The sequence below is a fragment of the Poecilia latipinna genome, unplaced genomic scaffold, assembly GCF_001443285.1.
Source record: "Poecilia latipinna isolate Pla-1442-1.1 unplaced genomic scaffold, P_latipinna-1.0 Scaffold117, whole genome shotgun sequence".
Taxonomy (NCBI): Eukaryota; Metazoa; Chordata; class Actinopteri; order Cyprinodontiformes; family Poeciliidae; genus Poecilia; species Poecilia latipinna.
Window position 1 is genome coordinate 507396 of NW_015112733.1, and position 26172 is coordinate 533567.

At 39.7% G+C, this 26172-nt stretch overlaps 3 protein-coding genes across 4 annotated transcripts; 2 read left to right on the forward strand and 1 right to left on the reverse strand.

Moving 5' to 3' along the window:
- Positions 1 to 847: 847 nt before the first annotated feature.
- On the forward strand, positions 848 to 6786 carry LOC106944909 (neurexophilin-2). Its single transcript, XM_015028237.1, has 2 exons — positions 848 to 1333; positions 5587 to 6786. The coding sequence occupies exons 1-2, from the start codon at positions 1250 to 1252 to the stop codon at positions 6412 to 6414; spliced, it is 912 nt and encodes a 303-aa protein (XP_014883723.1). The 5' UTR covers positions 848 to 1249; the 3' UTR covers positions 6415 to 6786.
- A 107-nt stretch (positions 6787 to 6893) lies between these two features.
- On the forward strand, positions 6894 to 18794 carry LOC106944908 (serine hydroxymethyltransferase, mitochondrial). Of its 2 annotated transcripts, XR_001424435.1 has the most exons (13): positions 6894 to 7074; positions 7884 to 8078; positions 10207 to 10286; positions 11665 to 11865; positions 13614 to 13695; positions 13771 to 13893; positions 13990 to 14129; positions 14219 to 14381; positions 14566 to 14665; positions 15038 to 15193; positions 15368 to 15475; positions 15778 to 18382; positions 18446 to 18794. XR_001424435.1 is itself a non-coding variant. In XM_015028236.1 (12 exons), exons 1-12 carry the CDS (start codon positions 6952 to 6954, stop codon positions 15903 to 15905), a joined length of 1599 nt encoding a protein of 532 aa, XP_014883722.1. In that variant the 5' UTR covers positions 6894 to 6951; the 3' UTR covers positions 15906 to 18794. The 2 variants fall into 2 exon arrangements, 1 of the variants encoding a protein (XP_014883722.1); XM_015028236.1 differs by having other exon boundaries at positions 15778 to 18794.
- Positions 18795 to 19471: 677 nt separating this feature from the next.
- ndufa4l2a (NDUFA4 mitochondrial complex associated like 2a) lies at positions 19472 to 25255 on the reverse strand. Its single transcript, XM_015028238.1, has 4 exons — positions 25072 to 25255; positions 21510 to 21595; positions 20338 to 20398; positions 19472 to 20230 (listed from the first exon to the last, which is right to left on the reverse strand). The coding sequence occupies exons 1-4, from the start codon at positions 25111 to 25113 to the stop codon at positions 20174 to 20176; spliced, it is 246 nt and encodes an 81-aa protein (XP_014883724.1). The 5' UTR covers positions 25114 to 25255; the 3' UTR covers positions 19472 to 20173.
- Between the last annotated feature and the right edge of the window lie 917 nt (positions 25256 to 26172).

Sequence of the window (26172 nt, forward strand, 5' to 3'; positions counted from 1 at the left end):
TTTACTTAAGTAAATTTTTTGAGTACTTTCTCCACCTCTGGATTCGATTGAATAAGAATGGGGGTTAAATACAGAGCAATCCTGGAAATCAGGCTGATTCATCTCCCAGCAGGGCAACAACACCTCAACAAACAGCCAGCGTTGTTTGGGAGGGTTTAGATCAGCGCATTTTCATGTGGAAGGATGGTCCAGTCAAAGTACAGACCTGAATCCAATTCAGCTTTCATATTGTGGCAAAACATGAAAACTCATATCCATAGACTCTCTTCACCTAGTCTGACTTAGCTTAGGCTAAGTTATGCAGTAAGAACAGTTTTAAGGCTCTTGATGTGCAAAGCTGGAAGAGACGTGCAAATAACCACCACAAGTTTGACATTTGTAGAAAAAAATTCCTTTAAAACCAAGAAGTTTCTTCCGCTTGAGATTCATGTATTTTTTTTTTTTTTTTTTTTTGCATCGTTTTACAACTTTAAATCCATTTTAAATTCAGTTTTTTTGTTGGTTTTTTTTGCCAGTAATTGGTCAAATTGTGAAAAGGCTGAGTTGGCATGAACATACTCATAAGGAGGGAACACGAAAAGTATCAAACTGGCCAGAAAACGTTGAGCTATTTAGCATTATCACACACGTTCATTACGGATCTTTATTTAGGACCTCTGTTCGGTTAGTACTGGTGGGCGATCTGTTGGCTTGAATTTCCAGCGAAAAACTGAAGGAGTGACGCTCACCAGTTGTCAGCATATATATATATATTTTTTTCCCTGAAGAAAGCCCTTGTCATTTTGTCAGCCTCCCTGCGGCTAAAGTACGTGGGGACAGCAGGGACGGCTGTCAAACTGTGCCTGCCTCAGAGAGCCTTTCCTTGGGTTGATGAGTCATAATGAGGGCTGGCCAGGTGCTGAAAATGAGCATGGAGGCAGGTGAAGGGTGTGTGTGTGTGTGTGTGCGTGCGTGCGTGGAACCGCTCGGCAGAAGGTTTATACTTACTGGGTAAAATGTTGCTTAGGCAATGCTTTTCTTTTGTGAAAATATTTTTTTGCTAAGTTTGACTTGCTTGTGCGTGTGCATGCCTGTGTGTGTATGCGCTGAAGAGGAGTGAGAGAGGAAGAGGCACAGTGCTGGAGAGGGGGAGCGCTGAAGCGGATTCACTTCAAATCTGGAGGATTTCTAGAGTCTCCTCCAGCCAGGAAGTGAGAGTGCAGGCTTTAATTCAGGAAATCAGTCAGAGAGACACGTCGTGGCTCTGTGGATGGACGATCGCTGCTGCTGCTGCAGAATGAGGGCTCTTTGTTTGAACTTTGCCATCACCTGTCTGTGGCTCCTTCCCTGCACGGTGAGTCCACTCTGCAGCTGAGGCTGAGCTCGTTATTTACTCAAAGTGCTGTTGTTTGCAGTGTAACTCAAATTTGAAGTTCTCCTCGTTGGGGGAACAAGCAGGAGGTCATAAATCATCTCTTGCCAGCAAATGTGTTTCCTCATCTTCTTGCCTCCAAAAATGAATTCATTTCCATAGATTTATTTCTCTCTCTCTCTCTGTCTCTCTCTCTTATTAGGGATTGTTTTTGTGCTGCAAACTGAAATCAAAACCTTTATGATCTCTTCAATATATATATTTTTATATACAACATGAGATGCATTGATTAGAGTTTCAGAAATCTGGTCAGTCTGCCAAATTGTATATTTGATTTGCTTTATTAACAGCATTTAACTTTCAGATTTTGTGGCAATCCTTTGTATTATTTCTTATCGTTTTGGTACAAAATTCAAAATGCTGTTTTGACAAAATTCTGTAAAAACATAAAAATGTTTTTGTCACAAAGGACTTGGTTGATTATTCTGTGAAATAGCACAGTTCCTCAGAGCAGCTCCTGCTCTGTTGTCTGTGACTTTCTTCCCAGTGCAGCTGTTATTTATTATGCACTCCTGAATTTATTTTTCTGCCCAAACAGATAATTTGTAACACCTAACTTCACCGGTGAACTCGCTAAGCAAAAAAAAAAAGCAACAACAACAACAAAAAAAAAAGCTCAAAGCGGCGTCATTTTGAGCCGTAAAAGTTGAAGCAAATGACTTCAGAGGGTCTCTCGGTTTTGAAAGAGTTTAATCTCCTCGGGGTTTGTGGGCTGTTGTTTTTATGTTTTCTTTACTCTTATAAAACTGTCACATTAAGGATTTTCCTGCCAGTGGCAAGAATATTCCCCCCGTCCTTAGACAAAACAAAGCCCTCAGCTCACAATTTTTTTTTCTTCTTTAGCAATTTAATTCAATGCTATTTATTTATTTATTTAATTTTTTACCTTTGTTGGTGCTTCCTCGCAAGTGTTGTGCTTGCATCCTCTCCTCTCCACCATTGCTCAGTCGCAGTCATTGTGCTGGCATCTTGACACTGAGAGGGTGACATGGCTGTCACATTGTGAGCTCCAATTAGGCTAGGTGAGAACAGCACATAGCTGCAGGTTTTAGGCTTGCAACAATAGGCACAGCTGGAGCACACTCGGGTGCAGGAGCGGGCTGAAGTAGAGGCACAAAGAGCCAAAAACTTTTGTCCGTTTTTTATTTTTTTATTTTTTTTTATTCTTTCCTTCTTCGCTTCGATGTAAACAAGCTGAGCTGAACCTTCTGCGCCGCTTGTTAAATACCAGACATGCAGCACATTGCAAAAGTATTTATATCCCATTAGCTTGAATGTATATTGTGTTGGGATTTTATGTGATTGACCAGGAATATTCCAAGTTCTGTGACATCTCACTGTTCAGTGTTGTGCAGCTTGCCATCCACCAGAAAGTGTAACAAAGAGAGCTTTGATTAGAGAAGTAGATACAAAGTTCTGTAGAAAGGAAGAGCTCAAGTGGGTGAATCTGTTGACAGGATGAATATTGGTTGTTTAATGAGCTAATTGGGTCGAGTGGCAAGAAGAATCTCATAATTTTTAAAAGAAAAGTCTTGTCAAAAGCCTTCCTACGAGCCATGCAGCAAACATGTGGAAGAATGTGTTCTGCTCAGATGATAACTAAACATTTTCTGGCCTACATGAAAAGAAAATTCTCTAGCAAAAAAACTAAAGATTCAGATTACTGTGAACACCCAGCAATGCCGAACGTGGAATAAATTACATCAGGTGTGTCCAGAGTGAGGCTCGCTGGCCATTTGCAGCCCTCTGAACGATTTTAGTGCAGGCGGTCGATGCTGATGGGTACTTTTATATCTTTAAGGGTAAAATTAATTTTCACATAATAAAATCTTCTTAAAATAATTTTAAAAAACCACATATCGTTTCTCATTGATCAACCAGGTTTCTGCATTCATCTTTATCTTGATCCATGGACATGCAGCGACTTCTACTCAGAGCAGCAGAATTTCTGAGGCCTCGCTGTGACGATTTCAATTTGTCAAAATGGCCGTGTCAACATCCAGACCCTGAAAACGGATCTTTATCCAATCAGACTCGGCTTGGGTTATTTAGAAAGAAGAATGAAGAGGAACGTCAGTCTCTGGATGTGCAACAAAGGCAGAGGCTGACATCAAAACGTCTCCTTTCAGAAAAAAATGGCTCTGCAAAGGATCAACTCACAGTGACTATACGTGCAGTTTTCACATTTTTATTGGGTTAAACTAAAACCAAGTCCCTGTTCTTCATATAAAATAGACTGAAGCCTGTTATTGTGCTGTGATAAAGCAGGCACTATATATTCTAACTGTGCTTTAGATCCACAAAGACTTAAGGCTTGAGATCCTTCAGCCCAAGTTATAACCTTGATGTAGGTTTGATATCTAACATGTCACGTTTTGCATATCTACTGTGTGGTCAGTATCAGGGACTCTACTCACATTAACACCCTCACTGAGGGATTATTTTGGAGGGTTTTGTGTGTTAATTAGACCCCACAGCAGGAGATTGCCTAGTTCAAACCAAGCAGGTTTATCAATAGGATGTGCTCAGTGTTTATTAATTTTAAGCTGTTTGATAAAAAAACAAAAAACATGTTCATTTCTTGTGAAAACAGAAGATCACAAAACTACTTCTCTCTGTTGCCATGTTATCCAGGACCGGTTTTAGTCCAACACTCACAGAGCGTCCCTGAAGTAAACACAGCTTCCCGAAAACATGTTTTAAACAACGGGTGACATGAAACAAAATCACGTTTATCGCTTGGAAAAACACGGTGATCTGAATGCTCCCCCTGCCTCCGCCTCAGAACGTTTTGCCATTGTCAAATAGTCATTGACATATTAATTTCATCAATAAGCATAGCTGCTATTCTAAGAAATGCACAGCGTCGAAGAGAGGAGCTTAGATATACGCTTTTCCTGTGTAAGTTCTTCTTCTCCTTGGAGGGAAAATAAGAAAAGAGTTTGTGATCTAAACAGGATTTACTAATGAACCTCAAAGAGTTGGTGAAGAGGATGACGTGGACAGAGATGGGGAAATTTAATACAACAGAGCTATTCTTGGTCCCCTAATGATTCCAAGTATACCGTTCATGAGCATGTTAGAATATAAGAATGGATGATTCAGAGGAAGACGAATAAGGGGCTCTTCAACATATTGCGTCGCTTCTGACTAAAGATATGCTGAAGTAGTTTCATCGTTCTTATTTAGTTATTTATTTGGTCTTTTTAAAAGGTCCTTCTCAAACAAATAAATAAATTACTGGATGTAGCCTATCATCAAGGTTGCACAGAAAAGATGACTGACAGTTTTAACAGGGGGCTCAGCTGAAGGACGACTGAAAACAGATAATAATTTGTTAATGGGGGGTTGATTGTGACATGCCAGCTTGCCTGAAGGAAATAACTTATTGATCAGCGGCAGCTTTAGAGGAGACTGAAAGGCCGAGGAATAATTATTTTAATCGATTATTTGATAGCGTTTAGTGTACGTACAGTGAAATTGTCCTTCATTTGTGGTCACCCTGATGGGCAGGTCTGTTTCGAATCATTCTCATATTCTTTCAAGGAAGTTTATTGTGGAAAATCAGTGGAAATCTATTTCACTTGATTTCAGTTCATGTACCAAAGTGCAGCAAGCATGTAGCATATAAATTAGTTATGCTTTCCTCTGAGGCACAGTTGTCAAATTAAAAGTGCCTTTAAATGAGTAACCCTTATACATGTATTAAGCATGCTTTTCATGTATAAAAAAGAATATATATATATTTTTGTTTTTCTGATGTAAAATTTCAGTCTTAAATGTCATATTTTCATTACCTGTCAGATGAAAATCATGACAATTAACAAAAATAAGGCTTAAAAACATAAATAATTCATATGCATAAGGCGTTTCACTTAGTGAATTGAGTTGCTGGAATAAATAAACTTCTCTGTGATATTCTAAATGGTCAGGCATCACTGTACATTTTACTGTACATGCATGACACATACCCAACCATGTTTCCGCTTCACCTTAATTCACTACTTTGTTTAGACAAATTACATGAAATCCATATGAATTCCAGTGAAGTTTCTGCTTGTAGCATGGCAAAATGTGGACAAGCTCCACGTAAACTTTAACTGTTTCAACTGCAGCTTTTTGTCAGGTTCAGTCAACTGCTGAGTAAATAATCCATCTAATATATTTTTCTGCAGGTACAGGAGTCATCCGGTCCTCTGAGCCTAAAGAGCAAACAATGGAGGGCCGCCGGAGCAGGAGAAGAACCCGAGGGAGCAGCGCTGAAGGTTAAACATGTATCCAAAGACTTACAAATCATCTCCACCAAACATAAGACCCATACGTACGGCGCGGTGAGCCCCTACGGCTGGCCGCAGAACTTTTCACAAGCTCCAGACCAGTATCTGTACGGCACTCCGCCCAAATCCAAGCCTCCTGCCAAAACCTCCACAAAGGCCAAGAAGATCCTGGGCTGGGGGGATTTCTACTTCAACGTGAAAACCGTGAAGTTCAGCCTCCTGGTGACTGGAAAAATCGTGGACCACATCAACGGGACGTTCAGCGTCTACTTCCGGCACAACTCCTCCCGCCTGGGGAACATATCCGTCAGCATCGTCCCGCCATCCAAAGCGGTGGGATGGGAGGTTCTCGATGGCGCGGCCGACAGCAGCGCCCCCAATAAAAACTCGGTCCTGTTCCCAGATCTGAGCCCCCCGTCGTCCACCAGCTCCGCTCCTACTGAGCAGCAGAAATATCAGCGGGACGTGATGATGGTGACCGAGCTCAACTGCCGCGTCGAGTACCAGCGAACCAACCGGTCCAAGAAGACCAAGCCGTGCATGTACGACCCAGGGCAGACCTGCTACTCGGAAAACACGCAGTCCCAGGCGGCGTGGATCTGCGCCAAACCCTTCAAGGTCATATGCATCTTCATCGCCTTCACCGGCACGGACTACAGGCTGGTGCAGAAGGTCTGTCCGGATCACAACTTTCAGGCAGAGCAGAACCAGCAGCACCTCGGATGAGCAGAGACTCTCCAGCTGGAACATTTACTGTTTATACTGTATATTCATCATACAACCACAAAAAAAAAAGAAAAAAAAAGAAAAGAAAAAAAAATCCTGGGATTCTGAAATTGAAAGCTTTTGGCATCATTTCTGATTAGAAATGCACATTGAAGCGGTTTAAGAGAGCAGTGTGACTTTGTAAATAGTTTTAACATGAAACTTCTCCCATTATTCCACATGCCGTATGTTTTTCCTAAAGAAAAAAAAAGTTAGTGATTACACTTGATTCTGCCATTTTCTGTATCTACAACTCCTAAGTTTGATAAGTCAAACTTTGGATTTCATTATTCTACACAATGTATATATTTATAAATCTAAGATTGTCTTCAATTACACCGATGGATGTTTGTGTTTTCTCTAATCTGGAAAACTACTTCCTTTACTGATTCGCGTTAAGAAGCACCTGTTGACTCCATTCGTCATCCAGGCGACAGAGAACCAATTCAGAGGCAGATTTTCATGCACCTTTCATGCTATCAGTGACACAGACTACGCATGTACCTGGCGTCGGCCCAGAATGATTGTGCGTTCACCCTTTGCACCTTGAAAGTTTCCAGTTTTCCCCGGACCTCTGCTGTCACAAACATGCTCTCTCTGTCGCTGCGGCAGACACTGAGGGTGAGTAATTTCGTCTGATGATTCATTGCACGACGATGCAGTTGCATGTTGTCTAAAGGTCTTATTTACCCCTCTGCACATCGGAGCGGTTGTTACTAAATAACTTAAATGCTGCAAACTAGGTCAGCATGCCATTGTAGTTCATCTCAACCCTGCCAGAGCTGTCTGCATGCAACATGCACGGCTTCATTGTCTGTCATAAAAAGTGTCAAAAAGCAGCAAAGTCTGTTTTATTTTGTCAAGCGTATGCCAAACCAGTAGATATGAGAATCCTGTTTTTGTGCGCATTTCTGCTTTGACACTGAACCACCTGTAAGGGCGAAGTAGCTCCTGGTTCCAAAAGTGTCATGTATGCATACCTGCTTTAACAAACAAGACCCTGGTGGTCAGTCTATGTAGATTTTTCCAGTCCAAGGTTTTCCAAAGCTGTCCTGCTTGAATAGCACATTTGTTTTTGCGCAGCCTTTCACTTAATGGCTTTGCTCAGAACATCAAAAGACACATTATTCTAAGTCATTCTTTCAAACCCTTCCTGCAGAGTATCATAATTTCAAGTGATGAAAGCATTTCTCACCCAAGCTCAGCCTTCACGAGCATTTCAAAAGACACCAAAGTCGCTTCTTTAAAAAAAAAACAACAACAACAACAACTCAGTTTTAGCAGCACAAAACACAAAAGATCGTTGTGACTTTCTGCTGAATACCACCCAAGGTCTTAGTAACATTTAACGTTCATTATTTAAGAAGTACATGTTTTCTTAGTGAGTGACAATGTTAACTTTGTTCTTTTTCCCTTGTGTCACGCTGAAGCCGCTCTTCCTCAGAGTCTCGGGTTGTTCGGGGAGAGAGAGGCAGGTCGCCTCAGAGCCATGCAGGCTGACGCACGGCGGTGGCGGCGGATGGACGGGGCAGGAAAGTTTGGCCCAGGACGACCCAGAGATGTGGAGTCTCCTGCAGCAGGAGAAGGACAGGCAGTGTCGGGGACTGGAGCTCATCGCGTCAGAGGTGAGAGTGCAGAGAGAAGTGAGGAGCAAAAACAAAGAGGCAACTAAAGATTTCATACTCACAGTTTTTCATTTTGACCACAAAGAAAACATTCACTTTATTGTATTTTAGTGGATTTTTACGTAATTAACTCAGAAAGTAGTGCATAATGATGCAGGAGGAGGAAAAATGCTTTTATTTTGATGTCTAACCTCAAAATGTTGTTTTATTTTAATTTCAGGATATTAGATTTAAAAAGGGCTTGGTTCAATATCAATTCATACTACAATCGAATTTTACACATGAATTCTGAAAGGGAATGGATTTTATTTAGTGGTCTCACAGTGAAAGGGGTTGAATACACTTAAATGTGCATTTGAAGTAGCCTTTTCCTTTAGCTTCCTTTAGCACAGTTTCATGGAGCCTTTTTGTAGAAGACTCCTTTCAAATGCAGATAAATGCTACCAATTAGAATAGTAACACACAGCACTCTGGGGCCAGACACAAGATGACAGAAAACAGTTTTGATGGGGTTGCAAAAGCAAAATTAAGAGAAATGTCAGGATTTAGACAAACAAAACAAAAGCAAAATGACAGAAACTCATATAGATCTTCAGAAGTTATGAATCTGGAGTTCACAATGGCTAACATCAGAAAAATGACAAGAACTCATTCACTATCACATTTTTTCTTTTACGTAAAACGTGATGGACGTCAGTCTGTTGCAGAACTGTTTAAATATTTGCTCTTTGCTTGGAATCACGCTAAGTGTTTGTGTGCGTGCGTGCGTGCGTGTGTGAAAGCTGTGCTGGAGCAGCAACTGGTTTTGACAGGTGAACTCCACACAGAACAACATTTAGAAAGTCAGCAAACAGATTTTCTCCTTTCAGTTCGATTCATTCTTTTTCTTCTCTTCTAGCAAAGAAAACTGACCTCTTCATGAACAGATACCTTGAGACATTTTTAGATAGTTTTTTTTTTGTAACAAAACTGAACAGATGGATGTTTAATATTAATTTTAAACACTACTAAAAAAAAAAAACTCTAGTAATTATCCTCATCTTGAATGTGACTGTCCCGTCTGTAAAACTAATAAAAAAAGATTTTACTTGGAAAACTGAAGTCTGAAGTAGAAGCTGTGAAGCAGAAAGCAGGAATGTATCTGCAACGTCCAACTTAAGCTGGGAACAACTAACTCTAAAATTAAAATTATTTTCTCTTCAAAATGATTAAATCCAAATTGAAGTTGGAGAAAATTAACCAAGTTTCGTTTCTTTTACTATGGACCAGTTATGAGCCCAAACATTTATTATCCACATTGGTATCTGAAAGATTTTCATCTTAATGAGCGAGCGATGTGAGTCGTTCACCAGTGCAGGATGAGTCCCAGAGGAGATCTCCCTGTGTTTTTAGAACGATGCCATATTATCCCATTAGCTTTCCCATGCGTGTTCTTCACTGATCTCCACATTTTTGAGAGGAGAAGAAGAGGAAGAGGAGGAAGGGAAGTCTAGTTTGAGAGTGTATTTTTGTGTGTCAGGATAGTGTTTCAAAAATGTCACAGAAAGAGTTCTGTGTCAGACAGGGAGCTTGTTTTAAACCTCACTGGGATGATTGAGGGATCCCTGAACAGTGACAGGTTTAGTATAATAAGACTTACAGAGGGGGACGAGGGGGGCGGATGGGGAGGTGAGGATGAGGGAGAGGAAGAGGTAAAAAAAAAAAAAAGCCAGAGTGAGAGTTTGAGAAGAGAAAAAACTGACAGAAGGAGGAAAATTCATTTGCATTCAGTTCCGTTTCTGCAGCTTTCTCTCCTCTTATATATAGAAAAAGCTTCAGACAGCCATTTATGGGAGGCGCACAAAAAAATTCACAAAGTAAGATTCTATCATCCATTATATTTTGCAACACAGAAAGTCATTGTATTTTTTTTATTGTATTTTTTTGTGATTATTTTAGCTTGCATGTGAAAGGAAAGCCAATCCAAAAGCACAAAGGAGAGCTAAATTTATATAGTGGCTACAGTCTCTGGCAGTAAAGCCTTCTCTGAGTAAATAAAGCTATATTTGGATAGTCTGTTCAGATTTTTTTTTTTCTTAAGGCATACAGTATGTGGAGATGCCGACACTGTGCTTGCTTGTCCTGTCAGAATTTCTGCAGCCGTGCCGCCCTGGAGGCACAGGGTTCCTGTCTGAACAATAAATACTCCGAGGGATACCCTGGGCAACGGTAAGCACCAAAGCCCAACTCAATTATAATATGTCACAATCATCATCTAGAAACATATGTACACGTCATTTTGTCAGGTTGAGTTTTCGGGAGGAGGCGTTTTTTACTAGGATGAAGTTTGAGAGTGGAATAGAGTGGACTGCTTTCGCTGAAGAGTCATTCTGAGTACCTGACAAACCTTCACCGGTCCGAGATGCTGTTGAATTATACAGCAGTGATGTAATGCAATCGTTTGTGGAGAAGGCAATACGGTTTTTGACACCACACCATCTCACTGACAACTGCATGGTGTAACATCATGCAGCGCTGCTACCAGGAACAACACGGTGCACTGCAACACTGTGCAATGCAGCACGCTGTAGCGTGCAGGTTTCCAACCACGTGTTTGGGTTTTCTCAGGTTTGTCCTCCAACAACAAACTTTGTACGTTTGCTACTTAAAACGGATGCGAGAGGACAGAGTTGGATTCTTCCCAGAAAACTCAAAGGATAAACACATATGTTCACATGAAATAGTTAATCCCCAATTAAATAAGACCCTCAAATCTAATCATTATTATCAAATGATAATAAAGGAGGATGTTTCCTTTGTAACAACTGCAAATTTATGAATTACCAATGGAAGATTTTACCAAGAAAACAAAGTTTTCACAAGAACCTTAAACAAACATGGCGTTTCTGCACAGGGTCAGTGACTTCAGAGAGGTGGGTCTAAAGTTTTACAATAGACAGAGAGAACTACATTAACACAAAAAAGTTAATTTCTTGACTTTAGTGAACACCATGCTGTTCAGTTAATGTCGCACGGACTCTAAAGCATCTTCATTCAGTCAAGCGATCGTTTTCTAAAGCGTAGACAGAAGGAGTGTCCCTGTTCGACCCAGAGTTTGACACTTCGCTTTATAGAGGATGCGCTATCGACTATAGCTGAAATAATTTAGACATTTCATCTCCAACATTCTTATTCAACTATAAATAGAGCAGGTACGCGCTATGCCAACCTTTAGGTGTGACATTGTTGAACTTCTGTGAGCATTTAAAGCAACACTTCCTGTCCTGTCATGTATTTCTGTTACATTAAAAACGCTACACTTAACATCATCTGCATGACTGATATGAAAATTAAATCTAAACTGTCACTTTATGGCAACACATTAACTATCACTCACTACACTGGGGAGTCATCTGATATTAGATTGTGTCTTATGATGCAATATTGTACACATGAGATGCAGTGTAATAAAAGAGATAGGAAGAATGTAACAATATAATTAATAAATTGTAAAAGACACAAGCTGGTTTAATAAGTAATGATAAAAGTTAATAAAAATTATAACCCTTTAGGCACTACAGTGCATGTGAATGTGCGTCTCTTTCAGGTACTACGGCGGCGCAGAGATTGTTGACCAGATTGAGCTGCTGTGCCAGAGACGAGCGCTCGCCGCCTTCGGTCTGGATCCAAACCTGTGGGGCGTCAACGTCCAGCCCTACTCGGGGTCCCCAGCCAACTTTGCAGCCTACACCTCTGTGCTGAAGCCTCACGACCGAATGATGGGCCTGGACCTGCCGGACGGTGGACAGTGAGTAAATACGCTGTGGGATCATAACAATACTCTGCTAAAGGGAGATTTGGTTACTTGTGAAAAAGCAGCAACGACTGTAATCCTACTGTCATGTTACAATCCTGTTGAAAAGAAATACATTTTATTTCAATAATTTGACAGAAATGAGTCTGTAACATCAATATTTTATGTGCTAAAACAATGTAATGACACACATTTTTACCTGTTTAGAAGATGTGAAATCATGTAAAAACTCCCAGATGAATCCCTGAGGCATGCTAATCTCACATTAAAACACATTTTACAGCTATTTATACAAATATCTCAGTTTTTTTTTTTTTTTTTTTTTCATTTCATGCTTCAGACGCTCTCATCACTCTGACAGATTCTGCAATTATTAGTTCCCACATTTTAGTTATTAGTATCACAAAAGAGCGTCACTTGGCCCAGCGGTTATTTCCTACAAGAAAGTGAATGTTGTTTTTGGACTTAACGTCAAGAAGAGGTTGAGTGTGATTAAAGTTTTTGGTCTCATAGACTGGAGCTGTCACACGGCGACACTCTCTTTGAAAGGGGCTCATTTTAATTTCACAGACATTCACAGAAGAAAATGAAGGCGCTCCACGTAAAGTTAACGCCACGGCTGGCCGGGCGTTGAAGAACAGAAAGACAGAAGAGGCAGTCCTATATAATGGCCTATATATTTGCTGGATTTGTGCTATTACATTAAATATATTCAGCTTAATGCATTTGGTAGAATACACATTAATTAACTTTTCTGTAAGTGTACTAGAAGTATATTTTTCATGCACTTAGTTGTAAAGAAAGCATCAACTTACAATACTGTGATATAATGGCCACTTTTTGAAGCCCAGTGGAAGATTCTAGAGAAAACTGCCCACCTTTAATAACATAAATACCTGTTTTACATTTAGCTACCCCCACCTGGGGTCAAGTGGCTGCTTGAAGATCTTTGGTGGTAGCTCATATCAGCATTTTTTATAAGGATTTCGTGTGATAGATCAAGTGTAAAACTGTTGAACTTGACAGATTATAATACTCAGTTGTATTTTATTCCACAAAAACGAATAATAAAAGAGCAACTTTTATTCAGCACTCTTAAATCCACACCTTGCAGAACCAGCTTCCACTGAGAGCATTTTGGAGAATGTCTGATATTTTTCTAACAAAATGTTTTCATTTGGATTTTGATTTAGACTTTGACTGAGCCATTTGAGCTAAATCATATGTTTTGATCTAAGCCATTTCGTTGGAGTTGCGGCTGCACGCGTGTGTGGGGTTGTTGTTCCTCTGAACCTCCTCCACAGTGTAATGCTTTTTAGTTCTATCAGCTTTTCTTTTAGGATTTATCTCCTTTCACTTTGCTGTCAACTCTGACCAGCTTCCCTATCCCTGCTGACAAAAGCATGATGCTGCCACCACCATGTTTCATTATGGCTGTGGGGTTTTCAGGGTGACGTGCAACATCTGTTTTCAGTCATATGTAGCGATTTATTGTAGGCTGCATAGCTTAATTTTGGCTCTATCTGAGTAAAGCTTTAATGTCTTTAATGTCTCTCCTTGTGGTGAATTGCAGTTGGGCGTTCTTGTAGCTTTCTATAAAACGTACTAATCCCAAAGCAACATCTGAAAAAGAGGCTTTCCATAAACTGAAATAACATGTTTATAATATGTAATTCTGAGGATTAAGATTCAGACGTTTACAGCTGCAATCTGTGTTGTAATGTTATTCTGCTGTATTTCAGCCTGACCCATGGCTACATGACCGACAACAAGAGAATCTCTGCCACCTCCATCTACTTCGAATCCATGCCTTACAAGCTGAATGTGAGCGCTTGGTAGACTTCAGACAGTAAATCTGTGGAGGATTCCTAGTAACAAAGTGTTGTGTTGCAATCTCAGCCTCAGACGGGTCTGATTGATTATGACCAGCTGGAGAAGACAGCCCGCCTCTTCAGACCCAAGCTCATCATCGCCGGAACCAGCGCCTACGCTCGCCTTATCGACTACGCTCGCATGAAGAAGGTCCGACCTAACTATGTGTTTTCCAACTGAAATCTTTGTGGTAACTCATCAGGTTTTTGAGAAACGTTTCGTTACGGTCTGTGTTGTGTGTTTCAGCTGTGTGAGGAGCTGAACGCCTACCTGCTGGCTGACATGGCTCACATCAGCGGCCTGGTGGCGGCTGGCGCCGTTCCTTCTCCCTTTAAATACGCTGACCTGGTCACAACCACTACCCACAAGTCCCTGAGAGGAGCGAGGTACCAAATGTCCATTTAAATCAGCTTTCAAACCGCTTTATGACGGATCGAGGCGAACACTCGGACGGCTTCCTGTCTCCACTCTGCAGGGCTGGTATGATCTTCTTCCGGAAAGGCGTGCGGTCGGTGGACTCCAAAGGTCGGGAGACGTCCTATGACCTCCAGGACCGGGTGAACTTTGCGGTGTTCCCGTCACTTCAAGGAGGTCCGCACAACCACGCCATAGCCGGAGTGGCTGTGGCCCTCAGACAGGTCCAGACGGTTGTTTTAGTCGCCGATATTCAGTCGTGTCCAGTAATAAACATAATAATAAGGGAGAAAAATCCTTGGAGGGAAAACAAATCTAAGAACTGGCAGAATTTCAGCAGCTCATGAATAAAACATGAAAGTGCAGCGTTCTCCTTTTTTCACGCAGCATAATTTCACGTCTCCGCAGGCTTCCAGTCCCATGTTCAAACAGTACATCGCTCAGGTCCTTCTGAATGCCAAAGCCATGGCCGGCGCTCTGCTGCAGAAAGGCTACACCCTGGTGTCAGGTGAATCCCTCATGCACATCAACAGACATTTAAAAGACGCATGAAACTGGCAGCTTCCATGCTTCTCATACCACGGCATGAGCACTTTGTAGGTACTTCATGCACTCGCCTCCTTTTTTCATTCACAGCCCATTAATTTGCTTTTTTGTTTGTTTTTTTTACTTTTTAAAGGCAGCTTTCACTTTACTGTTGAACGCTTAAGAAATATCACTGAAAAGAAAAGTCAGAGTTGATGTTTTCCAGCAACAAACGGTTTGGAAGCAGTGAGAAGAATCGGCTCATTTCATCCAGTCAGACGTGTTTCGTAAAAATCGACATAATGAAGCTTTAACTTACACTTACCCTGCTTCGTTCTCATCTCCCTCCTCTTAGGCGGAACCGACAACCACCTGGTATTGGTTGACCTTCGACCTCACGGGATAGACGGAGCCCGAGCAGAGAGGGTCCTAGAGCTGGTATCCATCACAGCCAACAAAAACACCTGTCCGGGGGACAGGAGCGCCCTCACTCCAGGAGGACTCAGACTCGGTAAACAAACTCATGATTATTCGTTTTAATATGGAGGGTGTAGAAAATGCATCTCCTGTTTAGTATAAAAGTCTGTGTGCATTTATTCTAAAGCTTACTGGGTTATTTTCTGTCGTTGTTTTGTTTGTTTTTCTTCGCTTTTCTTACCATCTTAATTTTGTTTTTTTGCTGAAGGAGCTCCAGCTCTGACTTCTCGACAGTTTAAGGAGGGAGACTTTGAGAAGGTTGTGGATTTCATAGATGAAGGGATTCAGATCGCTCTGAGTGTGAAGCAGAAAACTGGTGAGACTGTTTCGGTGTGATAATTAACTGGGCAAGAGATTTTATGTTTTGTAAATGAAAAAAAAAAAAAAAAAAAATCAAATTTAGGAGCAAAAAATAAACTATCAAAACACATCACTGTGTGTCGTGAATCATGGGATTTACTTTTTGAACTCAATTCCTAATTTTTTTTTCACTTTATCTTGAACTGAAGAAGATTAAGAAGACCAACTTGTTGAGATATTGTAGAGTACCGTAACGTTTTATTTATTTTTTTGGCACTTTATTTTTTTTTTTACACATTTCCTTTTTCCTCCCATCAGGAAACTTGGCCAGCTTCAAGTCCTTCCTGCTGAAGGACCCTGACACAGTAAAGCTCATTGCAGAGCTCCGCCATCGGGTGGAGCTATTTGCCAGACCCTTCCCCATGCCAGGATTCACAGATCACTAAAAGAGAAAGCGGGCTTCTCTCCAGCGACGTCACCTTCTGTCGACTTCCTGTGGAACTGTAACGCGCAAATGTCACCGTTATATTTGGATCACGCCGCACTGTTGGTCAGTTTTCTGCTGAAAATGTAAACACAGTCTTTTTAATGGAAGAGTTTCATCCGAGGCCGTGGTAAATAATGACTGGTGTACAGAACGATGCATTGAATATTGATGTACAGCTGTGAAGAGAAACATTTCAGTGTAATTGTTGATCAAAGTCAGACATGAATAAAGCAAGAAATCAAGTTTGCACAACGTTGCTTTTTGACGTATTTTCTTAAGATATTCTGACAACCAAATTAAATAAGAAATGAATGCTTTTATATTACATTTTGTTGGACCAAAAATCAGATGTATTGGATTCAACAGAAACAGCTGGAAGGAGCTAGCTTCTGTCTTTCTAGGTTGCGTCAACATTTTGTGTTATTTGTTTTCGTCTGGCTCGATTTTGTGAGTAACATAGTAATTCCAGGCTTAATTGTTACTAAGCGACGTCTGAAGGAAATTATGTGTAATTGCAAAAAGAAAATAAACAAGGGTAAAAGTGGATTTCTGGGTTAGATATGAGGATAATAGTTTGTAATTTAAGAAGGGAGGGGCTTCTGTGGCTCATAAACAATGATCTGAATGAAACAGCTGGCATTTCCTCCTGGTGTTCAGAGAATATAGTAAAAAAAAAAAAAAAGGTGATTTCTGAACAGGATGAGAAATGTGTCAGAAAGGTTGGAGTCACAGATTCAGAAAGTTTTCATTAACCTTTTTTATCTGCTTTGCTGTTCAGTGTGTCTTTTTCAAATCAAAGGAAGTGTCCACCACAAATTTTCAATATGGATTTCACAACATATTTAGACATAAACGCATATATAAACAAAACATTTTGCCAGATAAAGTAATAAAAATGAAGGGTATTTAGAGTTGCTTTGTTTTAATCACAAGTTGTGAATGTATCAAAAATGAAAAAAGCTTAAAAATATATATATGTCTAGGGGCTAAAATGCAATTTCCCAAAATCCCAGATTCCCTTGTCACAACTGTGGGAGGACATGATGGTGTAATTAAAACCAGAATCTCTTGGTAACTATGACAACATGTTACTCTAGCGGTCCCATCCGTAGTTAAAAACAGTGGAGGTTGTATCATGCTGTGGGATTGCTTTGCAGCAAGCAGAACAACAAACACTTTAGAGCTGACTGTGTTATTGTGTCAAACTATGTCTGAGTCTTTAAGCACAAAGGAGACCAAAGTCACACAACAAAGTCGATTTAAAAGAGCAGGAAAAAAAACGCATCTTTACTGCAGTCAGACTTCTCCTGATCCTCCCTCACAGCCTTTTGGGACGCTGAAATCTGTTATTTGAACAAACACAAGCTCTAAGAGCCTCTGGGCAAAGGAGTGATGGTGTCAGACAGTTGCTGAACAAACTTCTCAAGATGAAAGAAACCATTTTTAATTTTTTTTTTTAATCATTATTGTTTGTTTTAGTTTGTTCCTTTCCCGGTTCATCAAGAAGTACCAACATTCAGACTTCATAAATGTCCCAATTTGGAAAATTTTGAATATAAAATATGAGGTCAAATGCTTTGCTATGAACAGAAACAGTCCAAGACTTTATGTGACAAAGAACATTGATGCTTATTTTATGTTCTACTCATAACGCTGTCAGTCATTTGTAGATCAAACAGACTGTTGTAAAAATGAGAAGATGAGAGTCCTAAACTTTCAAAAGTTCCCACTGCTCCTCAGATCTTTATTCTCTCTGGCGCATAACATGTCCTAATTTTATCCCCCTTTTGATAAAATTAAGAATTTTATTTCACACACAAAGAGCTTGACAAAGTGGCACAAATCCAGCCAAGAACATGAACTTCTGGAGTTAAATATTTGAACACTCATTCAGCAAGAGACTGAAAGGACTTTTGTTCTGAGTCGGACGTCTCCAACTTGCTTCTTTGTTTGTTCTCCAGTTTTTTTTTTTTTGTTTTTTTTTCCAGCTGAAGATTTTTACCAGAGGAATGTGAATCGTCTCCAGAGGCTTATGGTTGAACTCGGGGTCGGCGAGGTTGGGTCGAGTTCTCAGCTGTGTCGTCAGAAAACCTCCAAACACTCTGACCGTCGCAAAAGCAGCATCACAGCACAAATAAATGATGACCCGCCTCGTCTCGCTGAATTTTTTCTCATGACCTGACAACTCGTCTTTGTGAGATTTTGAATGCATTTAAAAAGTCAGGGAAACCACGTGCTTACTCGATTCAAGGCGTTATTAGACTGGCTACTATTGAAACAGTGTTTGTTGTGATGTGATGTGGTTTTATTGTTGTTCATAGTCTAAAGTTGAGTTTTATGTCATGTGGTAATGTTATTCCCTCATCAAAAATATATCTGGAGCGTGTTTGAGAAATCCCTGAATCTCACGTGGCAACTACTCATTGGTGCCTAAACGTGTGCTCTTACAAAACGCTGCCTCTTTCCACAAAGCTCCTCCTCACAGCCTCACTGTCCAAGCCAAGCTCCTGTCCCACAGAGCATCCTTCCTCTGTACCTCCCCCATTCATCTCCTCAGGACTAGCGGCAGCAGCAATTAGCTAACACCTGGTGGAACTGAGCTCATCATAGGAACTACTTATCAGTGCAAGAAAGGTTGTCAACTGCATATTGAGTGTCAGGAACAGCAGAAGCTTCTTAAAGAGGCAGAAGCCCAATTTCAAGGTGTTAAATTACAAGGTCGAATTTCTTTTAAGTCATCTTTGATATATACAACATTTTTTTTTATAACAACTGAAGGTAACATAGATATTGGATCATGCTATAAGATGCCACTATATGCCTGGAAAATGCATAATACTGTCGCTTTAAGTTCTAGCATTCTTTGTCGTGTCTAACCTTCAATTCACCTGAGAAGAAACCTGAATCCATCATATTCAGTGGAAAGAGACACAACCAAACATCCACAACCCATGCTAGATGAAAATCCTGAAAGTAAAGGATGAAATGACCTTGAATGTTAGTATTAAACAGCAAAAGAGCTGATATTTGGAGCTTGATTTGAAAAAATAGGCTTACTAACATCATCTTTCCTTAAATTTAAGTTACCACTTTTCAGGAAGTACCAGTGATGACAGTTTCGTCAAACACTGAGCCCTCATTAGGATTTATTATTATCATTATTATGTATGTGTGTTGCGCAGTACTGTTACGTTTACAGTATTGTGCTTAGGATGCCACACAGGGGTGGACTGTTTAAAATCCTGCCACTGATCAAAGACACTGGGCTGCTGTCACATGTCTCCCTCACACACACACACACCCACACACACACACACAGTCTGAAGGTGGCTCCACTGAATAAGCATCATTCACCTGCAAAGTGACAGCCGTACTGCCGACAGACGGCTCGGCTCCATCAGAGCTTCTGAGTGCAGCGTGTGGAAAAAGATCCGTATCTCTCTCACTTCCATCCAGGCGCACAACAAAAATCACCTGCCCACCATGTGGAAACGGCTCACGACAAAATAAACACTTCGGCAGCCATCAATCTGCGGTTCATTTATTGAAAGAATATAATGTGATTAAAGCACCCGATGCTTTCATAAGTGACGCAATCACTGGTAAATTAAGTGACAGCTGAACTTACAGTCGGTTATGAAGTACAAACACTCTGCTGACAATGACTGCTGCTGCAGGGCAGGACGGCATTGCTCTATAAAAAGCTGGGATAATAAAGAGGAAAAATGAAGCAGGGTTGTTTTGGTGCATTTTTTTCTTCGCATATTTTACATGCTATTTACATTTAGGATGAATATCTGGAAACCTACAAAGTACTTAGATTAATGTATGTTTTTTATTTTTTATTTTTTTTTGCTTGTTTTCAGTGTCATGCTATGAAAATTAAAGTGGAACCAATATTTCCAAAACAAGGCTATGTCCTTGAGATAATAATTGTCAGTGATGAAAATTGGAAGCAAGTATGACTATGAAAAACAAGCCGTAGTGTAAAAAGGGACAAACACAGGCAGAAACTCTGTGTGTGCTGCGTCTTTCAGTGAGCAGTTTCGATAGTTTGCTGTCACATTTACCAGGCAACCAGCTGCTATTTAAAACCAAACATCTGGATTTAAGAGTTGGGTTCGCCCAAAACCTGCAGTGCTGATGTCGGAAAAGACAAAGAGAGAAAGAAATCCGAGTCCAGATCCGGATCTTCGTTTCTTCCGGTTTGACTCTGAGCTGTACGGTTCAGAAATCAGGACCCTCCTTCTTCAGGTTTTTGTAGTCTGTGGTGATTGCCACAAACTGCAGAAGAAGAACATAAACAGAAGACTGCTGCCGCAACAAAAATATTTACCCTGTAACTTGTGTGGACTAAGCAGTAGCTCATGTTTGTGTGTGACCTGGATTACCTTGTACTGGTATGTGGGGTCGAGGTTATTCCATGGTTCAGGATTATCTGTCTTGTTCCAGCTTAAATACAGAAAAAAGCAAGGAATTGTTTTATCCTCTTTAAATCTCTACCGCCATTGTTTTTAAAGAAATCATTAAAAAAAACTAAATAAAGAAAAACAGTGTTGTGCAAACATGTTACAAGACCTGCTAAGACCAGACATTAAGCCCAAATGCTTACTAAAAGCAAATCCAGCAAGACTTGGACCAAGTGGGACAAAGATATTCGTCAAAAGCAAGCAATGAGTCAAGATATTTCTTAAAAGGTTTGAAGCCAATACCAGAGCAGCGTTTCAGGACAACACTGAAGCTAATCGAGTTGGTTGAAAATTGATAGGTTTTACTCAGAAAACATAAATATTGATCACCGATTAAGGAGGCAAGCAATCTGAAAAAATGTCCAGAAAAGACACCAGAACTGGTGTCAGTTTGATTGTTACAGACACGGCATACGCTGAGATTACTTTTGATATATATATTTTTTGTTGTTTTTGTTTTTTTAAACTCCACAGTCACAAACATTAACGTATTACTGTACATTAGGTTTAATGAAACAGACCAACACAAAGTGATTCATTGCTATGAAATGTCCTTTCTATTCTTTGATACCCCTAAATAAAATCTGGAGCAACCGATTACCATGGATGTCGCTAGGACGCAATTGCTAAGTGGTTCTTCTGTGTGTAATTTGTGTTTTTAAATCATAAAAGTGGAATATTCTATGAATGCTTCAAGATTTGTCATCAAACATTTGTGAATAAATAGCATCAAAAAGATCAGGGAACACGGAGAGGTCAGGGAGAAAGTTATGAAGAAGGAGAACAACCATAGACAGACAGAGCTAATGGAACAGTTGAAAATGGCCTAGTTAAAGCCCAAACCTAAATCCAAATCAGAACTTGAAACAGAAACGTAAATTTCTTATCATTCTGACAAAGTCTAAATTATTTTATCTGCGAAAAACTTTGCAAACCTCGTATTATTTGCCTTCTACTTCACAACTATACAAACCTTGTGTTGGTCACTTCAAAGTGTGAGTGCGAGTCAGGATTGTGCCTAATTACTGCAGGCTGGGTTTTTCTCTCTCTTTTTTTTTTATCCAAAACTGCTGCAAAAGTTCAAAAAGTCTTACGTGACATGTGGTCCTCTGGCCAGCCGGATAAGATATAAGGACGCACCACCCATTCCCAGGCAGATAAAGAAGAACTGGGGGATTAGCTGAAGGCAAACAGATAAAACCAACAGTTATTTCTTTGCTACTAAAAATTTAAATAAAATTAAAAAAAATGTTATTATATAGATGACAAAGCATAACCTGAAAAAAGGCTCATATAATTAAACATTCACACTGGATCCGAACCCACCATAGAAACCTGAGAGTGAACTGGCTTCTCGAATAACTAAACATGTAGAAAGAAGCCTAAGTTTTCCAGGTTTCTGACATAGCTATGACCCAATTATTAGTTTTCTGAAACTCTGGCTTTGAACTACGGAAGAAAGTCACAATAATAGAGAATATTTGTATACATAGGGAGAAAATGGAAACTCCAGACAGAAAGGATTCCAACAAAAGTTGAAATGCTAAAAATTGACTCATCATGCGAGATGGAAATGATACAAGGTGAAAAGGATCCAATTTTGTTTCAAACAGAAAATTAAAACCATGTATAGTTTTCCACCCACTTCACTATCATCCATGTAGCCCTAAAATCCTGAATAAACACATTCAGTTTTGTGGTTGCAACATGGTAAAATGTGAAAATAAAAGTTTGTTTAAAAGTATGAGTCAAACAGAGTTCATTCAAACTGTTTTGTTTCAACTTAAAAAAAAAATTGGTCAAAACACAATTTCAGAAAAGCAGGTGAAACAATTTTGGATATGATGAAAAGTGGCAAGCCCTTTCAGCTGCGGTCTCATGTGAAGAGCAAAATCACATTTGTCAATTTAAGCCACACAAATATCTTTTTAAGAGAAGGAAATACTGCAGTCAGTCAGCTCAGTCATCTGAACCCTGAATCTGCCAGTCCAATTAATAGGAAGGTTTTGCCAAACAAAAATCTGATTATATTCTCCAGTCATTCTCCTCCAGGTTCATCAGAAAATCGCAGCTCCTTTACAGGTGAGGACAACAGGAACTGTCAGACAGGTGATCTGGACCAATCACAGCTCTGCTGATTAATTAGTGACCCGCTTCTGTCGTCCCAGTGAACCAGCTGACGCAGAGATACGAGGTTACGTAAGACTCTGAATGACGGTCTGTGGGAAAACAACAATCCCAAAGAACAGGAACTTCTTTGTCATACAATTTTCTGCTTCGCTTGTGCTGCATTTTAATGTGGAAAACAATGTTTTCAGAGGACAGGAAGTAGTTTAATGCTTTCATTACCTTTATTTTCAGCTGTTCTTGTTACGGCTCGCTCCTGAGTGGGACAGGTTGACGTCTTTAAATAACACCAAAAGCGGTCTCTGTTTTCTACCCAGAATGCAATGGGAACACTGGCCCAGTGGCTCCCACAACTATATTTTATCATTAATCTTGAGATAAAACTTATCTGATTTTTTTCCATTAGCTTTACTATCTCATATAAAAAAAATAGTTTTACATATTAACATACATGTTAATATTATTACAATGAAAATATTAATAATTAATAATGATAACAAATGTTAGCACAAAAGAATACAAACAATATGTATTATTCTGTCCTTTATTTAATGAATAACATTAATGACATGCTATTAAATAAATGTGTTTGTAAATCAGGTATACATTTTGATTTTAACTGTATTTAAACAGTCTTACTACTTATAATAGCCAGCAAAAGTATAAATTTATTTACTATATTTATACATTTATCTTTACATTTTTTAATCTACATTTTTTAATTTGTCAATTTAGAAATAGATTTTAAAAAACAACAACATGGTTTTAAATTTTAATTGTCTTATAGTGTTGTCTAGTTAACAGCTTGGATTCCAAAGTCTGTGTGGATCTGAAAAGGTTTGGCAACAGCTGCTCTAGTTGGTGCCTGTAAGGTGAAATGGAATCATCTTCTACTTAATATGTACAGAAAACGAAAGAAATGTCCCACAAATTGGATGGAAAACACCATCAGCTTGTTAATCCCTGCAGGAAGTCTGACCACAAGTTAAACGCCAATCCAACATGATCTCAAAGTGAGCCAGATGGATCCTGAAGGAGGATTAGAGCCGCTAACGACCCCACAATGTAAGACAGTTCAACACAGATGAAAAGTTATTTTGAGGAAGTTAAACCAGGAGTTTAGTTTAATAAAATAATGAACTCCAGCAGGTTGGTCTTTGGTGATGAAAGGTTAAACTTCAATGTTTTTTTTCAGTGTACAATGGCAGAAATATAAACATTTTAAAGCTTTTTTTTTTTTTAAATCATCAATTGGGTGACCGACCCAATGATGATTATTATGCGTTTCATATCAGATTGTCTTCATTCCTCTTTATTTATAAATAGGTGAAAGCCTACTTTTATGCTGCAATTTTCTGAATTGCAGACACTTTGTGACAGAGATTTCTTGAAATGCACCACTCTCATAATGATATCGCTCTGATCATCTTTCACTCTTTCCATATGTGTGTTTGTCTGACTGATGTTTTTATTTGTCAGACTTTTTTTTGTCTGAAGCTTTTGGACTCTAACCGCCTGTGTCTTTGTCTCTTTCCGTCCATCTGTCTGAAGTTGATGAGGCAGGTTTACGGAGTCTCAAAAGGATTTTACTCTCTGCGGTTTCTGTCTCGGTGCTTGTCAGTTTTCCGGGATGATAGACGATGCTGAGGAGCTCTGGTAGCGCGAGTTTTCATCCCTGCAGCTTCTCTCTCTCTCTCTCCAAGGAAACCAGAGACAAAAAGTTAACACTCTGTAAGCCCTCGTGGAAATGGATAAAAAAGACTCTGAAATAATCCCCTCCCCTGTGGGGGAAGAAATACATGTTTTTGAGGAAAGGTTTTACACCAGCAACTGATCTGATTTTGTCAGATAATTAAGGAGATTGAATTTTTTTATTTTCATGTGTTATGTATGACTGGTGCCTTAATCCTCTCTAAATTTGCCTTGATTTTAAAACCGGCTGCAGGAGCGACGTAACCGACTGAATGAGAGCTCCAGATTAGAAGAGACAGAATTAGACTTCTCTTTATCTCTCCTGCTTTAACCTATTAATGAATGAGTGACATTGCAAGTGATTACATAAGCTGGCTAAGTACAGGGATAAGGACAGTAGGGAGTGACATTTGACTGCAAATATGCTAAGGTAAATCAAATTTCACAGTATTTTTTCTGAAAATCAATAAACAGAAAAGGTCAGTAGAAATGACCTAAACGTTGACCCACTTATGATTTGGACATGGCAATCTAATAAAAACAAAAACAAAAAAAAAACAGAATAAATGTGTATCTAAAACAAAAAACAAATTTAAAATTATACCACAATTACTTTTACTTTTGTAATCTAAATTATTATAACAAAAATCAAAATGCTAATTATTTTCATTAAACTCAAGTGGTAAACATCATGTGGCTGAATTTCCTTTCGCATTTTTCAAAACAAGTGTCATCCAATGAAATTTAGAAAGAGGAAAATAGCTTTTAAAAATTAAATAAAAAAGTCACCACACATCATAAGAACAGTCAAACCGGGAGGAAAGGAGGCTCACTCACCCCGGGGTGCCTCTTTGCGTGCTCAGCCACCACCCGAAACATCAGTGCTCCAGTTTACAGGTCTCTATATGTACAGAGGATGAAATAAAAGTTTTTCAGAGTCGACAGTTCAGGGCCAACCACCAGCTTCTTGTGGCCGTGCACAGGCAGGATTAAGACCTGTTGCTTTCTACATATGGAGCGACACAAGGGGGAGGAGGAAGAGGAGGAGGAAACGGGGGTATGAGAAAGAGGCCCTTTTTCATCTAATTACAGCTACTGTTGGGTGATTCAGCCCTTCTAAACGCTGTATGTGTTTGAAGATGGACGTCTCTGGCCTGAAACGTGATGATTTGTTGTCCCAGCTAAAGGCAGACGTTCAGCTTGGAAGCTCAGAGCGCCTTTATCCACCTCTTTGCTTGTGGTCTTGTGGGAAACGAGTGGAGGAAATGAAACAGGATTGAGTTTCCTTTCAAAGGCCAGGAGGGAATTAATGTATGTCTGAAATCTTATCAGATACAAAAACAAGAAATTCTCAAAGGACTTAAGCTTGCAACACAGTTTTTTTTTCTTTTTTAAATGAGAATTTCTCTGATAAAACAAACAAACAAAAAAAACCACAAGCTGGTCAGATATTGTTGCATCCTCCCCAGAAGCCCTCCTCCTAATCGAGTCTGGATGCGCCGTGTTTGCAGCTGTCGTCTTGGACACTCAGTCACCGTCTCTGCGCCTTTTCAGGCTTCTCAGACAGCCAGTCAGCGCCACCACAGACCTACTCAAACTCTGAGTGTTTGGTAACATAGCAACACAGCTTAGTGACCATTATTTCTAGGAAGAAGAGGAAGAAAAAAGAAAAAAAAAGCAACACGGGATTTCCAGCTCTCATGCATTTGAAATTTAAATTAAAATTTTCCCAACAGGTGCTTCAACTATAGCTTAGCTATAGTCAAGAAAAGGTACAGAGCATCTGTTAAAATAAAATGAAAAAAAAAAAACATATGTAGAACCAAATCATACTTTATATGAATTTATTGCATGCACTTGTGAAAAAATATCTATCAGTGTTTAAAAACAAAGGAGAAGCCAAACGAGCCCATTGGACCGAAAGCTCAGAGAGAGAGA

Coding starts and splice junctions, on each gene's coding strand:
- LOC106944909 (XM_015028237.1), top strand. CDS start 1,250: ATGGACGATCGCTGCTGCTGCTGCAGAATGAGGGCTCTTTGTTTGAAC. Junction 1,334..5,586: donor TGTGGCTCCTTCCCTGCACG/GTGAGTCCACTC, acceptor ATTTTTCTGCAG/GTACAGGAGTCATCCGGTCC.
- LOC106944908 (XM_015028236.1), top strand. CDS start 6,952: ATGTACCTGGCGTCGGCCCAGAATGATTGTGCGTTCACCCTTTGCACC. Junction 15,194..15,367: donor TCCAGGAGGACTCAGACTCG/GTAAACAAACTC, acceptor TTTTTGCTGAAG/GAGCTCCAGCTCTGACTTCT. Junction 15,476..15,777: donor GAGTGTGAAGCAGAAAACTG/GTGAGACTGTTT, acceptor TCCTCCCATCAG/GAAACTTGGCCAGCTTCAAG.
- ndufa4l2a (XM_015028238.1), bottom strand. CDS start 25,113: ATGTTTCGGGTGGTGGCTGAGCACGCAAAGAGGCACCCCGGG. Junction 21,596..25,071: donor ACGCAAAGAGGCACCCCGGG/GTGAGTGAGCCT, acceptor GTTTGCCTTCAG/CTAATCCCCCAGTTCTTCTT. Junction 20,231..20,337: donor ACCCCACATACCAGTACAAG/GTAATCCAGGTC, acceptor CTTCTTCTGCAG/TTTGTGGCAATCACCACAGA.